General features: G+C 44.1%; 1 protein-coding gene across 5 annotated transcripts; it reads left to right on the forward strand.

Annotated features, from left to right (window-relative positions):
* The first annotated feature begins 1,525 nt into the window (after positions 1-1,525).
* On the forward strand, positions 1,526-6,711 carry LOC124033354 (uncharacterized protein C22orf15-like). 5 transcript variants are annotated; one of them, XM_046345366.1, is made up of 6 exons: positions 1,539-1,660; positions 1,927-2,013; positions 3,369-3,491; positions 3,720-3,794; positions 3,962-4,120; positions 6,655-6,711. In XM_046345366.1, the coding sequence occupies exons 1-5, from the start codon at positions 1,636-1,638 to the stop codon at positions 4,093-4,095; spliced, it is 444 nt and encodes a 147-aa protein (XP_046201322.1). In that variant the 5' UTR covers positions 1,539-1,635; the 3' UTR covers positions 4,096-4,120; positions 6,655-6,711. The 5 variants fall into 5 exon arrangements, with proteins under 5 accessions (XP_046201325.1, XP_046201322.1, XP_046201323.1 ...); XM_046345367.1 differs by lacking the exon at positions 6,655-6,711 and adding an exon at positions 6,390-6,449; XM_046345365.1 differs by lacking the exon at positions 6,655-6,711 and having other exon boundaries at positions 3,962-6,181.
* The last annotated feature ends 7,624 nt before the right edge of the window (positions 6,712-14,335 follow it).

The raw sequence follows: 14,335 nt of genomic DNA on the forward strand, positions 1-14,335 counted from the left end.
TGAGATCCTCAGATTTCTCAAGCTTTCCCAGCTTTTATCCAAATTCCCTGATGATTCCAGGTTACAGGGTTACAGGGCATTCTCCTTTTGATATTCTCTCACGGGCTTCCTGAAATGACATTTGAATGTTTTTTAAAGATGCTCCCAGCCTAGTTGACTGGTGTTTTCTGCACAACAACATATTGTCTCTCCCCCCATTTCTGACATAACTAAATCAGATTTCAACAACCCACCCTTTTAGCTGTGGCCATTCTGACCAATACATCTCTCACTCACCACTTGTTTTACAGTGTCATCCTCACTCACATTTATTTTTATTCCAGTGTTACTGTACTAACCTCCACTGTTAATATAAGAAAACGTAGGAACATGTATGCACTCACTACTGTAATTCGCTCTGGATGAGACCGTCGGCTAAATGACTCAAATCTAATGTAAAATTATATACCTGTGACTGTCCTAAGTGACCTGGGGGGTTATGTTACCTTCCTGTCATGACTCAGTGATGACCATTGGTCCTGATACTGTACATGGTGTACTGTACATTTGGCCATGAGTAATGGTGCTCACTGAACAAGACTAATCTAATTCTGTCACTAAGTGGTTCTAGTGCCTCATTCACTGTACAATCTATCAAGTGTTCGATGGTCTGGTATTCTTGGCTCACCTGATTGATAGTGTGATTTGAGCAATGCAATTCTCTTCATGGTCATAGAGGGGGAAATACTAGTTTATTCATAGTTCAGTGTTGATGGTTTATCTCTCACCAGCCCCGCTTGATGTAGCATATACAAGTCAGCAGGCCTTGCCATGAATGGACTTAGGTCCTCAGATGATCTACTGTACCTGTCAGTGTTATGGTGGTAAGTAAAGATTGTGTGAAGTGTATTCAATACAACTTGTGTGGTATTTGTAAAGTAAGAGGAAAAGCTGATTCCTGCCCCTAACATCTTTAAGCATAAAGACAGAATATTGCTCTCTTAGAGTTGTTGTGATGAGGCTTGTGGTAACAACTGGCTTGCCATTTTAATTCGCTAGATAGTAGTGTAGCATTGTTTCTATAGGTCATACACAGTCTTGTTTTCAATTCCAGTTAGTGGTCGGCTGACAATAAGTCATCCCCCACAGTATAGCTGTTAGACCACAGTGTTCAACAAGTAGCAGTAAAAACTCTGTCTGTATATTGACTCCATGGATACAAACAAAAACAGTCTCTTCACATAAAAGGCTTCCTGTCATCTCATCTTTTGAAAGGAGAAGAGAGAAGAGTGGGTGTCAGAGGGGTTATCGACACCATGGGGGAATGTGAGGTCCCTGCAACAGTTCAAAACTGTTTACATGTCTGGTTAAAATTCCAAACAGAATATTTACCCTGTCAACTGTCGGTTTGCTCAGAGCAACTGCAGAAGCCATTCACAATGGCCAATCCCTCAGTGCCAAAGCTTTGTCACTAAGTGTGATTGTAGTCAACAACATTGATTTAACACCCCCTATTGTGGCACTGTGTGCTTAGCCCAAACTCATTACTTCTTTTGGCTCTATGGAAGAGGCGAGTGCTTCAGCTGCTTGTAGCAACATTACAGGAGGGGGCTATAGAGGTCTGGTCTGAAGCATTTTGTATAGAGAGAAGGAGAAATGTTTGTCACAGTGCAGTTTGGAGGTAAGTAAAAGATGGCGCTATATCATCAACATGATTTGATTGAGCATAATTCCATCATCTCTGTGGAGGTCAACAGCTGACCTATAATGAAATGTCTGACATACGGTAATGGAGAGCTTTGTTGATATAAACGGATCATATGAGAATACAAACTTTAAGAAAATCATTGTGGGTATTTAGATGTGACAATCAGGTTACTTTAATGAAGTATGTGGTTATAGAAAGAGGACGTGTACAAAAATACTTCTCTTTTATTACTTTGAAAGAGGCCCAAACAGAATTGTTTAACCTGAACTGCAGGATGCTAAACTTCATCCACAGTTTGAAGGAGAGGTGTGATCTGGATCCTCAAGGTACTGTCCTGTACTTCTCCCATAGAGAAAAATAATTTACAGTTCAACTTCTGATGTGTTTCATCAAATATCACATTCCTAATTCAACCTGATAGTGTGGTTACAGTATGAAAGAGTGATACAAACAGTACTGGATATAAATTAAACCGTACATTGCAGTGTGAGGTTTAATGTAAACTCAGCAAAAACATAAACGGCCATTTTTCAGGAATGTCTTACAAACATAATTTGTAAAATTCCAAATAACTTAACAGATCTTCATTGTAAATGGTTTAAACACTGTTTCCCATGCTTGTTCAATGAACCATAAACAATTAATGAACATGCACCTGTGGAATGGTCATTAAGACACTAACAGCTTACAGATGTGTCAGGACCCGGTTACGAACCCGGGTCTCCGGAGTGAGAAACAGTTACTTAACCAACTGAGCCACGAATAGTCGGCAGAACCCAGAAGATGAGGCAGACACAGCAGTACTTGAGACGGTGTATTTAATTAAGTAAAAAGTGAAGTTCTTCAGGAAAACATGTAACTCCACAACCTCAAAAGGAATTCCACAAGAACAAAGGTAATCCTCCAAGACAAAAAGGTAAATCCACAAGGTGGAAGGCACAGCACAAAAAGCCTCAAAAGATACTCAAAAACAAGCAAACAAGAACAAAAAACAGAATTCCACAAGAGAGTCCACCGGGATCAACAAGAGATTCACAGAGTACTAGGGCTGGGTGCTAACATACAAACACAGAGCAAAGAACTGAGGAAAACAAAGGGTTTAAATACAATCAGGGGAAACGAGGCACAGGTGCAAATAATAATGGGGATCAAGGGAAAACAAAAGGTCAAAAGGCACAATGGGGGCATCTAGTGACCAAAAACCGGAACAACCCTGGCCAAATCCTGATAAGATGGTAGGCAATTAAGGTCACAGTTATGAAAACTTAGGACATTAAAGAGGCCTTTCTACTGACTCAAAAAAACACCAAAAGAAAGATGTCCAGGGTCCCTGCTCATCTGTGTGAGAACGTGCCTTAGGTATGCTGCAAGGAGGCATGAAGACTGCAGATGTGTCTCTGAACAATTATTATTACATTATTCAATTTCTGTTAGTCACATGTCTATGGAATTTGTTCAGGTTATGTCTCAGTTGTTGAATCTTGTTATGTTCATACAAATATTTACACGTTAAGTTTGCTGAAAATAAACGCAGTTGACAGTGAGAGGACGTTTCTTTTTTTTGCTGAGTTTATATGGTAACTCAGACAGATTTTTTCCTGACTGAGTAGATGTCATAAGTGAATATGTAATAGGCCGAGAGAGCCCAGTGTAAAGGTCACATTGAAGATGTACTCTGCAGACTGTGTGGACTTGATGGACAGGACAGGGGAGCTGGTGAACCTGAGTGACAAGAAGGAGAGCATGGAGCAGGCCAGCAGTCTGATGAAGAAGAGGCACAGCTACGTTCTCATACGCATCTGCAGTGAGTCTCTCAAAATATGGTGAAGGCACTAGGCTTCACATGTCCATATTAAAAATCCCATGGGATGAAAGTTTGGTTTCTCACATTGCTTTCCAAACACTATTACTATGCCTACTAATATGTTATAGATAGGTTGTTAACATGGCTGCAATAAATGTTATTATTACTAAAGATATTTTACAGTAATGAAACGGATTAACTTTAATTCACTTCATATTTTGCCCCCAGAAGGTGACGGGACTGAAGGGCAGAAGTATGTGCCACTCTTAAATGACCTGGACAAGAGCCATCCTGAGTTAGCAGGTAATGCCAAATGACTCTCTTGCCTAGTTACTGTACATGTGCACCGCCCTTCCCTTGAGCAAACCCACATCAAGTCTGATTTAAGACTATGAAAAGGGGTGGCTAATCTGTACGTTTGTATGTACTGTCTACACCCGTGTTACTGTTGCACAATTGTTCTACCTCAGAGGTCCTAAAGAAGCTGTCCAACCCCTGTAAGGAGCGGGACAGAAAGGCTGTTCCGTCAAGGAAAGGCTCTGTTAACCAGACCTGGAGCAAGGCCACCGCTGGAAACAAGAAGAGCCATTCTGGAAAACTTTGACTATGATGAGAGGAGAGGAAGAAAGGTGAAATGGTGGTGATGGACATGCATGAATAAAACGATGTGATCCACATACTAATACAGTAAATGTATTGGTGCTGTGGTACTATTCACTCCGATTCTTTTTTAACAAAGGTACATTTAGGTTGATAAATTAACATTCCAACATATCCCAACAGGTAATGTAAGAATGTTGCATGTCTGCTGTGCATACTAGAGGCTGGTATAGGTCCAGAAACGTTTTGTACTCATATAGGACTATGTGTGAGAGTTGGGCTATATGGACCACTTATTAAATGCATAAATCTACTTATCCATGTATTCACAACAATTAATGAAGTTAAAATAAAATAGAACAATTGTTGAACAACTAGTAAAGGTATACCACATCGTTTTCTATACAATACAAGCTTTGTCTATACTGTACCTGACCTGTCATAGACTTCCTAACTGTAGTCAGTGTAAAGCGTGACTCATCATCTTCGTGATGATATATGACAGAAAAACGTGATAGAATCGGACAGGTTGCATAAACATAGTCATAATAAAAATATGACTATGTTTATTTTGCCCAATAGACGACGGGGCGGGCTCACTGGGCTATCGGGTTCACTAACAGAAGCACAAGGTTTGGACAGTGGAACTTGTACAGAAGGAGCCTCACAATGCCGGGGTCTGAGTTTGAATCTTTGGAGAAGATACTGGAGACACATATTCCAGATGAGGAATTGAAAGAAGTGAAACGAATCTTTTTTGGAAAAGAAACCAAGTGAGTTGTTGTTGAATTCTGCACTCGGCCCTATCAGGCTGCAGAAGTCTCCTTGTCTGTATGCTGAGCCTGGTCTCATAGACTAGACGTAACATAGTAAAAGTAAATCCAGGGCATGCAAATTAGTATGATATGTAAAGTTTGGTACGGTTACATGAGACAGAAGGTTACTTAAGGCAAAAACAAAAGGAGAGTGGTTGGTCGGGGTGGATGGGTGAGCGCAGAGCATAATTTGAGACGGATCCTGCCAGAACAGGATCCTGCACCTCTCCGTTTTGGACTGTTTCATTCCGTAATCCCATTTGTCAAGATCTGGTATCTCTATTGCCATAAAAAATAATTGTCAGTTTGCAATGTAAAAATTATAATAAAAGCAATCAGAGTTCATTCAAGTTGCCTCCTCCGTAATTCTCCTGCCCCTTAAAAACGTAATGTGAAAAAGTGTCTGATATTCCACGAATTGATTTGAGTCGGGCCGGCCCGGGTTTATCGTTTGCGAAACATGTAGCCTATAGACCAATGCGTGGCCTTTGCTGTGGTGAGAGAGAAGCACACCTGTATCTCTCACATAACTTTTTATGATCTCTGTCCCTCTCTCTGCTCTGATGAACACGAGCCTGCAACTCTCATCTCTCCAGCATTACAGTTTCATAATTTATTTCCTTATAGAATCATAGCCGCAGGAAGGGAGCTGGATGTATCCCAGCACCCCTGATACATTTAAACACTTTTTCCAAAGTTATAGAATTACTGCTGCCTGTTCAAAAGTAAGTGAAATAATTCATAAGACTACTCCACGAGTAGGCCTATAATTTAGCCACAGAGGATCAATAGCTTATTTTATATTTTTGCCTCGCTGTTGATTGTGTGTAGCCCAATCACAATCGCCTACAGCTGGGAACGTGCAGAAAATTGTTCAGTGAACAGAACGTAGCTAAAACAGGCCTTTCCCAATATTTGAAATACAATCACCGGAAAACACAAATTGGAAAGTAAATGGCTCCTGTTGAAAAGAAGCTTGCCACACCTGTACAAAATGTGGAAAACAACACAGTGAAAGAAATGACAGGATAGCGTGTGCCCCAAACCATCACAGCACAATTGCTCCACTGTCTGTATGTCCCCTGTATACCTACTGTGCAAGTTAAGGTGATAGAAGATGGACTAAATTACAATACATAAAAGTTCAAGTTTAAACCGTCCCTTTGTAGTAGACAGAAAATGAGATGTCTTGTATTCTACTCAACTCATGACTTTTTTTTACAGTTCATATTTCAATTCCATACATTGTTGATATATCCCTTTCCCACCCCCTCCCTATTGCCCCTGCCTCACACAAATTCTTATATGTATTTATTTTCATTTAGAGGGTATTTTTTACATATTCTTTGAACATATCCCTTTCCCATTTTGAATGTATAATCAAGTAAAATAAACCTTTACCGTGTGTCATGTTTTGTCATTGATTATCATGTCTTGTCCCTGTGCTTCCCTTCTATTCGTTTCCCTCTGCTGGTCTTATTAGGTTCTTTCCCTCTTTCTATCTCTCTCTCTCCCCCTCCCTCTCTCCCTCTCTCGCTCTCTCTCTCTCTATCGTTCCGTTCCTGCTCCCAGCTGTTCCTCATTCTCCTACTACCTCATTTACTCTTTCACACCTGTCCCCTATTTTGCCCTCTGATTAGAGTCCCTATTTCTCCCTCTGTTTTCCGCTTCTGTCCTTGTCGGATCCTTGTTTGATGTTTGCTGTTCTGTGTCCTTGTTCCGCCCTGTCGTGTTTTTGCCTTCTTCAGATGCTGCGTGTGAGCAGGTGTCTATGTCAGCTACGGCCTGTGCCTTCCCGAAGCGACCTGCAGTCTGTGGTCGCGTCTCCAGTCGTTCCTCTCTACTGACGAGAGGATTTCAGTTTTCCTGTTTTGTATTTACCTAAGATAATATCCAGGATTATCGTTTTTGTTTAAGACTGGAATAAAGACTCTGTTTCTGTTAAGTCGCTTTTGGGTCCTCATTCACCAGCATAACACCGTGTCTCTTGTACTCATATATTTTGCACTTAAAACAATTCATGTTTTGAAGAGGGGACCACAGAAATGACAGGAAAGTCTGTATAACTGTCCCTTTGTAGAAGACAATTGTAAGCAATGCTTATATTCACACCCCACATTTGAGTGAACTACAAATTAGTAACAAATGTCAAACTTAAAACACATTTCAGCAATGTCCAAATGTCTGTTCCTTTGGAATAAATAATTGTTAGCATTGGTTAGACCCACATTGAAAAAATAACCGATGTCAGGCTGGGGAGTCACCTCAGAGCAGTTTGTCATAGGCTATAGACAATATAGCTCAGAGGGTCCTCCAAACACACAAGCCTCTACACTGTCTTGGTAGAGGGGAACAAGTTGAACTGTGAACAATACTGAACAAAAATGTCACGCCCTGGTCTTAGTATTTTGTGTTTTCTTTAATATTTTTGGTCAGGCCAGGGTGTGACATGGGTTTATTTATGTGGGGTGTTTTGTATTGGGGTTTTAGTAGGTATCGGGATTGTGGCTTAGTAGGGTTGTCTAGCATAGTCTATGGCTGTCTGAATTGGTTCTCAATCAGAGGCAGGTGATCATCGTTGTCTCTGATTGGGAGTCATATTTAGGCAGCCATATTCTTTGAGTGTTTCGTGGGTGATTGTTCCTGTCTCTGTGTTAGTTTGCACCAGTTTAGGCTCAGTCACTTTGGTTTTTCTTTTTACTTGTTTTGGAAGAAGAGAACGAGTGCCATTCTCCTTGCGGAGATGGTGCTAAATACATCAACACGGTCGGTCCCTGGGATTGGGCTGGCCAACACGATTCGGTTTGCTTGGAAGGAAAAGGAGTTGGAGCCTTTAGGACGGGAAACTTTTGGAAGGATAATAATGATGGGGATTCTAAAGTTGACGGTGAAGGACGTGTTTTGTTTCCAAGGCAACTCGTTGGAGGGAGCATACGACGTGGCACTATGTACAGAGGAGAAACACGATGATATCCTGAGAAGGGCAAGAGCAGTGGGAGGTGAGAGGCCGATGTGCCACTACGATATAACAAGCCTGGCGAAGAATAACTTTAGGGTTGTAACTGTCAACATTTACAACCCTTACGTTAAGGACGAAGAGGTGAGGGCTTTTCTGGGGAGATACATGGATAACGTCTCCTCAGCAAGGCACCTCAAAGACTCCCTTGGGTTTTGGAATGGGAGGAGAGGCTTCCAGGCCCTCCTCAGAGAGGACCCAAAGGGACATGGTGGCTATCTCCATCCTCCTGCTATGTTCTCCCTGGGGGCTGACAGGGGGACGTTGTTTTATGCACGTCAGCCCCCATTTTGCAGGCGCTGTATGGCCTACGGTCACATACTCGCCTCGTGCAGTACACAAAAATGCAGATTTTGTGCATCTGAGGATCACGAGGCGAGAGATTGTGACAAGCCTAAGACGTGCCATGGGTGTGGCTCGTCAGCACACCTGTGGCGGGGGAGCCCGGCCCGTCAGAGGTCATATGCGTCTGCGGCTGGGGGGAGCAGGAACGGGGTATGGGGGAAGAAGAGGAGGGGAAGGAAGCACGCCTCATGACCAGAGTTCGGGTCCAGAGGGGAAGGCCACAAGGAAGGAGGAGTAGCAAGAAGCGGTCGATGGAAGAGAGAAGGAAACTGAAGGCACGGGAGTAGGAGAACCAGAAAAAGCGGCGGAAGAAGGCAACCGAGTGGAGGAGCATGAGAGAGAAGAAAGCGAGGGAGGAGTGGTGGAGAAGGAGACGGTGGAAGAGAAGTGGACTGGGGGGAAAGTGCCCTGGTGGAAGAGATGAGGGGTGTGGTGGAGGAGCTGGCGGGGGGGGGTGGTATATCTCCACTGCCGCCATCACCAAAGAAGAGAATGAAGAGGAGGGGGCGATTGGCCGACAGTGAGGGGGAGGGGATGGCCAAGAGAGTGATGGGGGCGGGAGAAACCTCTGGGTTGCTGCTGGTTTCCCCAGGCCCTCAACTTCTGTTGGGTGGGGACACACCTAACAAGACTCAGGACTGGGTACAAAAGGAGGTGGGGAGTTTTTTGTTTGGGGACTCAGCCTCCCCAATTTTTTTCCAAACCAGCTGCAACACTGGGCAGGGGGAGGATTGTGGGGGTAGACCCAGGGTGCAGGGCACCCCGGAGCCAAATACTATTCCTGCATCCTGGGATGGTGTGATGGAGGAAGGGGGGGGGGTGTCGGGATTACGGATGGTGTTCTCACCGGTAGATATGGAGCAGGGGAGCATCGGGTGAGTCTCCTGTTTTTTTTTTTTTCTGTCTGGGTTTAGAATTTGAGTATTACATGTTTTTATTTTTTTCATGGAGTCTAATTTTACTTTTGTTAGTTTAAATGTAAGGGGTTTAAGGGATTTTGTTAAGAGGATGGCGGTTTTTAGTTATTTGGAGGGTGTGGGGTTTGATTTTTGTTTTTTACAGGAGGTTCACCTGAGGGATGGAGGGGATGTTATTAGGTTTAAGAGGGAGTGGGACAAGGGGGAGTCGGTTTGGGGTGTTGGGGGGGTGCACTCATCGGGGGTAGGGATTTTGTGTGGGCACAGGGAGGTAAAAGTGGAGGTTTCTTTTGTGGTAATGCAGGGGAGGGTTATAGGGGTGGATGTCACGAAAAGGGATGGTAAATTTAGATTAGTGGTGGTGTATGGGCCACAGGTGGTGGCAGACAGGAGGGAGATGGTGGACTGTCTGACGCCCTGTGTGTCACAAATAGGAAATTAGTGATAGGGGGATTTTAATACAGATTTAGGAAGAGGGGGGATAGCAGTGTGGGCGCCATTGCCAGGCTAATGGCTTGCCATGGTCTGGTAGATGGTGGTCTGCACACTACTCTGAAAATGGACAGTCCTACATGGCGCAACTCCAGGGGGGTTGAGCGGAGGCTCGACTATATTTTTGTACCCAGGTCTTTGGGTAAGTTGTCTGGGAGGCTGTTGCCTGTTTTCTTTTCGGATCACGACGGGGTGCTCCTGCAGGTGGGGTCGCCAGTCTGCCTCTTTGGTAGGGGGTACTGGAAGCTAGATCGGGATGTGCTGGAGGAGCAGGCTTTTGTTGACGGGTTTTATGGTTTCTTTTGGAGGCTTGAGGGCCTCCGGTCCATGTGCGAGGGGGTGTTAGAGTGGTGGGAATTAGTTAAGGTGAGGATTAGGGCTTTTATAATAGGGTATTGCAAGAGGAAAAAAGGGAGGAGAGGAGGGAGGTGGATCGTATCCAGAGGTTAATTGAACTTGAATACGAGGCAGGCAACCTCGGCGGGTCGTTTGACTGGGAGAGATCCGCAACCCTAAAGGCGCAGCTCAGGGAGTTGCAGGAGCGGAAGGCTCGAGCTTTCCTTGAGCGTGCGCATAGTGGCTTTCTAGAACATAATGAGACTTGTTCTGCTATGTTCTTTAAGTTGGTTAGGGCAAGACAGAGTAGGAAGGTAATGCATGGCGTTAGGGAAGAAAAAAGGTAATATAGTTAGAGAACCAGAGGATATGGTCAGGGTGACAACTGATCATTTCCAAGGTTTATTTAAGGAAAGGGAAATAGATGTAGAGCAGGGAAATGTGTTTTTAGAACACTTGTCCAGGCGGTTGCCGGAGGACATTAGAGAAGTGATGGAGGCCCAGATCTCACTAGAAGAGGTTGAGAGCGCTCTTAGGAGGATGGGAAAAGGGAAGGTGTCTGGGATAGATGGGCTGCCGGCTGAGTTTTATCTCAAGTTTTGGGGTATACTTGGACCAGTGGTCCTCGAAGTCTTGAAGGCCATCCTTGAGACGGGGGTCCCGGGGGGATCAATGGCTGTTGGTGTGCTATCACTTTTATATAAGAAGGGGGAAGTAACAGACCTTGGCAACTGGCGGCCGTTGACCATGCTGTGTGTAGATTACAAGCTACTTGCAAAGGTTTTAGCAAACCGGTTGCGCACAGCCCTTCCCTACGTCGTCCATGAGGATCAGACGTGCGGGGTAGAGAGCCGCTCTATTAGATGGAACCTACAGTTAGTCAGGGACTCCATCGCTTGGGTTGAAGATAGAGGACTGCCTTTAATGGTAGCAGCGCTAGATCAGGCGAAAGCCTTTGATCGCGTGAATAGATCCTTTTTATTCAGAGTGTTAGGTCGATTAGGATTTGGGGAGAAGTTCATAGGATGGATTCGTACATTATATGTCGGAGCGGGGTGCCGAGTTAGTGTAAATAGTCACTTGGGTGACGTTTTTGACCTCTCGTCTGGGGTCAGGCAGGGGTGCCCACTCTCGGCTCTCCTCTTCGTTCTGTACATGGAGCCTCTGGGGGCAGACACAGGGGGGGAAGGCTTGTTGATCCCTGGAAGTGTGTGTTAAGATGACGCAGTACACAGACGACACTTCCTTGCTGCTGTGCAAGGACTTGTGCCTGACAATGTCCCTTGCCATCTTTGGGGATTTCACCCGAGCGTCGGGAGCAGTTCTGAACCATGCAAAGTCTTCCATCAAGTTTTTCGGAAGATGGCGTGGTAGAACGGATGTGCCTGGGGGGTTATCTCTCTGTGAGGGAGCCCTGAGGATTCTCGGGGTCCATTTTGAGACCTCCGGCTCAGCGACGCTAAACTGGAACATGCGTATCGCAGTGGTACAGAGGAAGCTAGCAATGTGGAAGGCTAGGTATTTGTCTTTTATGGGCAAAGTCCTGGTCCTAAAGGTGGATGTGTTGCTGTCTCTTTTGTATTTGGCATACATCTACCCATTGCCGGCTTGTCTGAGGAGGCCTCTAGTGAGGCTTGTGTTTCAGTGTATGTGGAGTGGCAGGTGCGAGTGGGTCGCCAGGGCATGCATGATCTGTCCCATGATCTGTCCCATCGGGGAGGGAGGTAGGGGGGTACCACATTTCCCCCTCAAACAATTTTTGTTTCTTTCTTGTTAATGGAGCTTGCTCAGCCAGTGATACACCCGTCCGGTTACCTCCTGCGGGTGTTCTTCTCGTATCAGGCGAGAAGCGTAATGGTGTGGTCTAACAAGGGTCCTCTGGCGGAACAGCTGCCATGGCACTTTGGTCATGAGGCCAAGTGGCTGCGTGCGCACCCTGAGGTTGAAGTTGCCCGAGTAGGTTTAGATCACAGGCACCTGTACAAGGAGGTCAGAAAAGCAGGGAGTCCGGCGCCTGTAGTGGGCATCTCGGAAGTGGTCTGGGAAGGAGTGCAGGCGCGGGGTCTGGACAACAGGCTCAAGGACATGAATTGGTTGAGCCTCCATAATTGCTTGCCGGTACGTTCCATCATGTACCAGTATAGTTTGGTGCAATCCCCCACCTGTCCAAGGTCCTCTTGTGACTGTGCGCCATGTCTTTTGGGACTGTGCATAGGCCCACCCACTGCGGAGCCAGGCACAGCCAATCATAATGAGCTTTTACCCCACAAAAGGGCTTTTATTACAGACAGAAATAGTCCTCAGCTTCTTGATATGCCACACCAGTCAGGTTGCTGGATTATCTTGGCAAAGGAGAAATACTCACTAAAATGGATGTAAAAAAATTTGTGTACAAAATTTGAGAGAAATATGTTTTTGTGTGTATGGAGCATTTCTGGGATTTTTTATTCCAGCTCAAGAAACATGGGACCAAGACTTTACATGCTGCGTTTATATTTTTTGTTCAGTGTATATACAAAAGGATTGTTTCACGACCAGCCTACGAGTGGCTCAGTTTCCTTCAGCACCTCGCCCATTAGCGTCTCTCATCTCCGCCAGCCACTGTTCTACAATCTTCCACTCAGCAGAACTTAAAACATAGTTATTTTAAGTTTACAATTAACATTTCGAAGTTAGAGGAAGCCATAGACATAACAGGAGTGTATGTATAACTGTCCATTTGTAGTAGACAATTTTAAGCATTGCATATGCATGCCACACATTTGAGTGAAATGCTGATTAGTTACAAAATGTCACACTTAAATGTCTCTTGTCAGCATGGGTTAGACAAGCAAACACTGGACCGTCGTTAGTCTGGTGTCTCAAGCAAGTCTGTGATGAATTATGAACTCCCCATGCTGCTCCTGGTAAACAGCGTCCGGCCAATCCACCGCTGCTGATGCTTGTTGAGAGTTGCCCGCAAGCGCTGAGAGAGAGAGAGGGAGAGGGAGAGAGTGTTATGCTACTACTATACTACTATACTAATAGTCAACCCAACAACTATTCAATTACCATTTCTAAGCTTCTCATTTATTATAGAAAAACTCATCCCAGAACTTTCTGAGGCAGGCCTTGGAGGCAAGAAGGACATCGCCCTCTGCTGTTTTTTTGCCCACAGGGGCAAGGACAGTGATGAACTGTGAGCTCCGTAGGCAGCTATTGGTAAACAGCGTCCGGTCAATCCACTGCTGCTGCTTCCTGTTGAGAGTTGCCTGCCAGCTCTCCGGAATCACCAGCTGCATTTAAGGGAGAGAGAGTTAAACTACTAATAGTTATCCAAACATTAACAAATATTAAATTACTATTTCTAAGCTAATTTATTATAGAAAAAAAAATCACCTCGGCACTTTCTGAGGCATGCTATCGAGGCAGGAAGGACATCACACTCTTTTGCTGGACTTCGCCCTACCAAGGCACAGACAGAAGAATGGGGTGGATTACAAGAGGACTTGAGGTACAGTGCCTTGCGAAAGTATTCGCCCCCTTGAACTTTGCGACCTTTTGCCACATTTCAGGCTTCAAACATAAAGATATAAAACTGTATTTTTTTGTGAAGAATCAATAACAAGTGGGACACAATCATGAAGTGGAACAACATTTATTGGATATTTCAAACTTTTTTAACAAATCAAAAACTGAACTACTTAGCATGAAGCTAACCCTTCGCCCAAACCTAACCTTAATTTTAGCTAACCCTTCCCCTAACCCTAAAACGTACATCTAGCAACTCAAAGGTTGTGTGTTCCAATCCAATCATGGACAACTTTACCATTTTAGCAAATTAGCAACTTTGTAACTACTTACTGCTTTTTAGCAACTTTACAACTACTTAGCATGTTGGCTAACTATTCCTCTTACCTTAAACCTTTAACTTAACTCCTAATCTTGACCCTAGCTAACCCTTAGCCACCTAACTAACTTTAGCAACAACAAATTGGAATTTATAACACATCATACATTTTGCAAATCCATAACATATCATACATTTTGCAAATTCGTAACATATTGTACATTTTGAAAATTCATGACATATGTTACAAATTGCAATTTGTAACATATTGTACGACTTGCAATTCGTAACATATCATACGAATTGTAATCACAAATTCAAATCAAATCAAAGTTTATTTGTCACATGCGCCAAATACAACAGGTGTAGTAGACCTTACAGTGAAATGCTTACTTACAAGCCCTTAACCAACAGTATTTAAGTAAAAAATAGGTATTAGGAAAACAATAGATAACTAAAGAATTTTTTTTTTTTTTTAATAACAGTAGCGAGGC

This window comes from Oncorhynchus gorbuscha, linkage group LG04 (assembly GCF_021184085.1).
Source record: "Oncorhynchus gorbuscha isolate QuinsamMale2020 ecotype Even-year linkage group LG04, OgorEven_v1.0, whole genome shotgun sequence".
Lineage (NCBI taxonomy): Eukaryota > Metazoa > Chordata > Actinopteri > Salmoniformes > Salmonidae > Oncorhynchus > Oncorhynchus gorbuscha.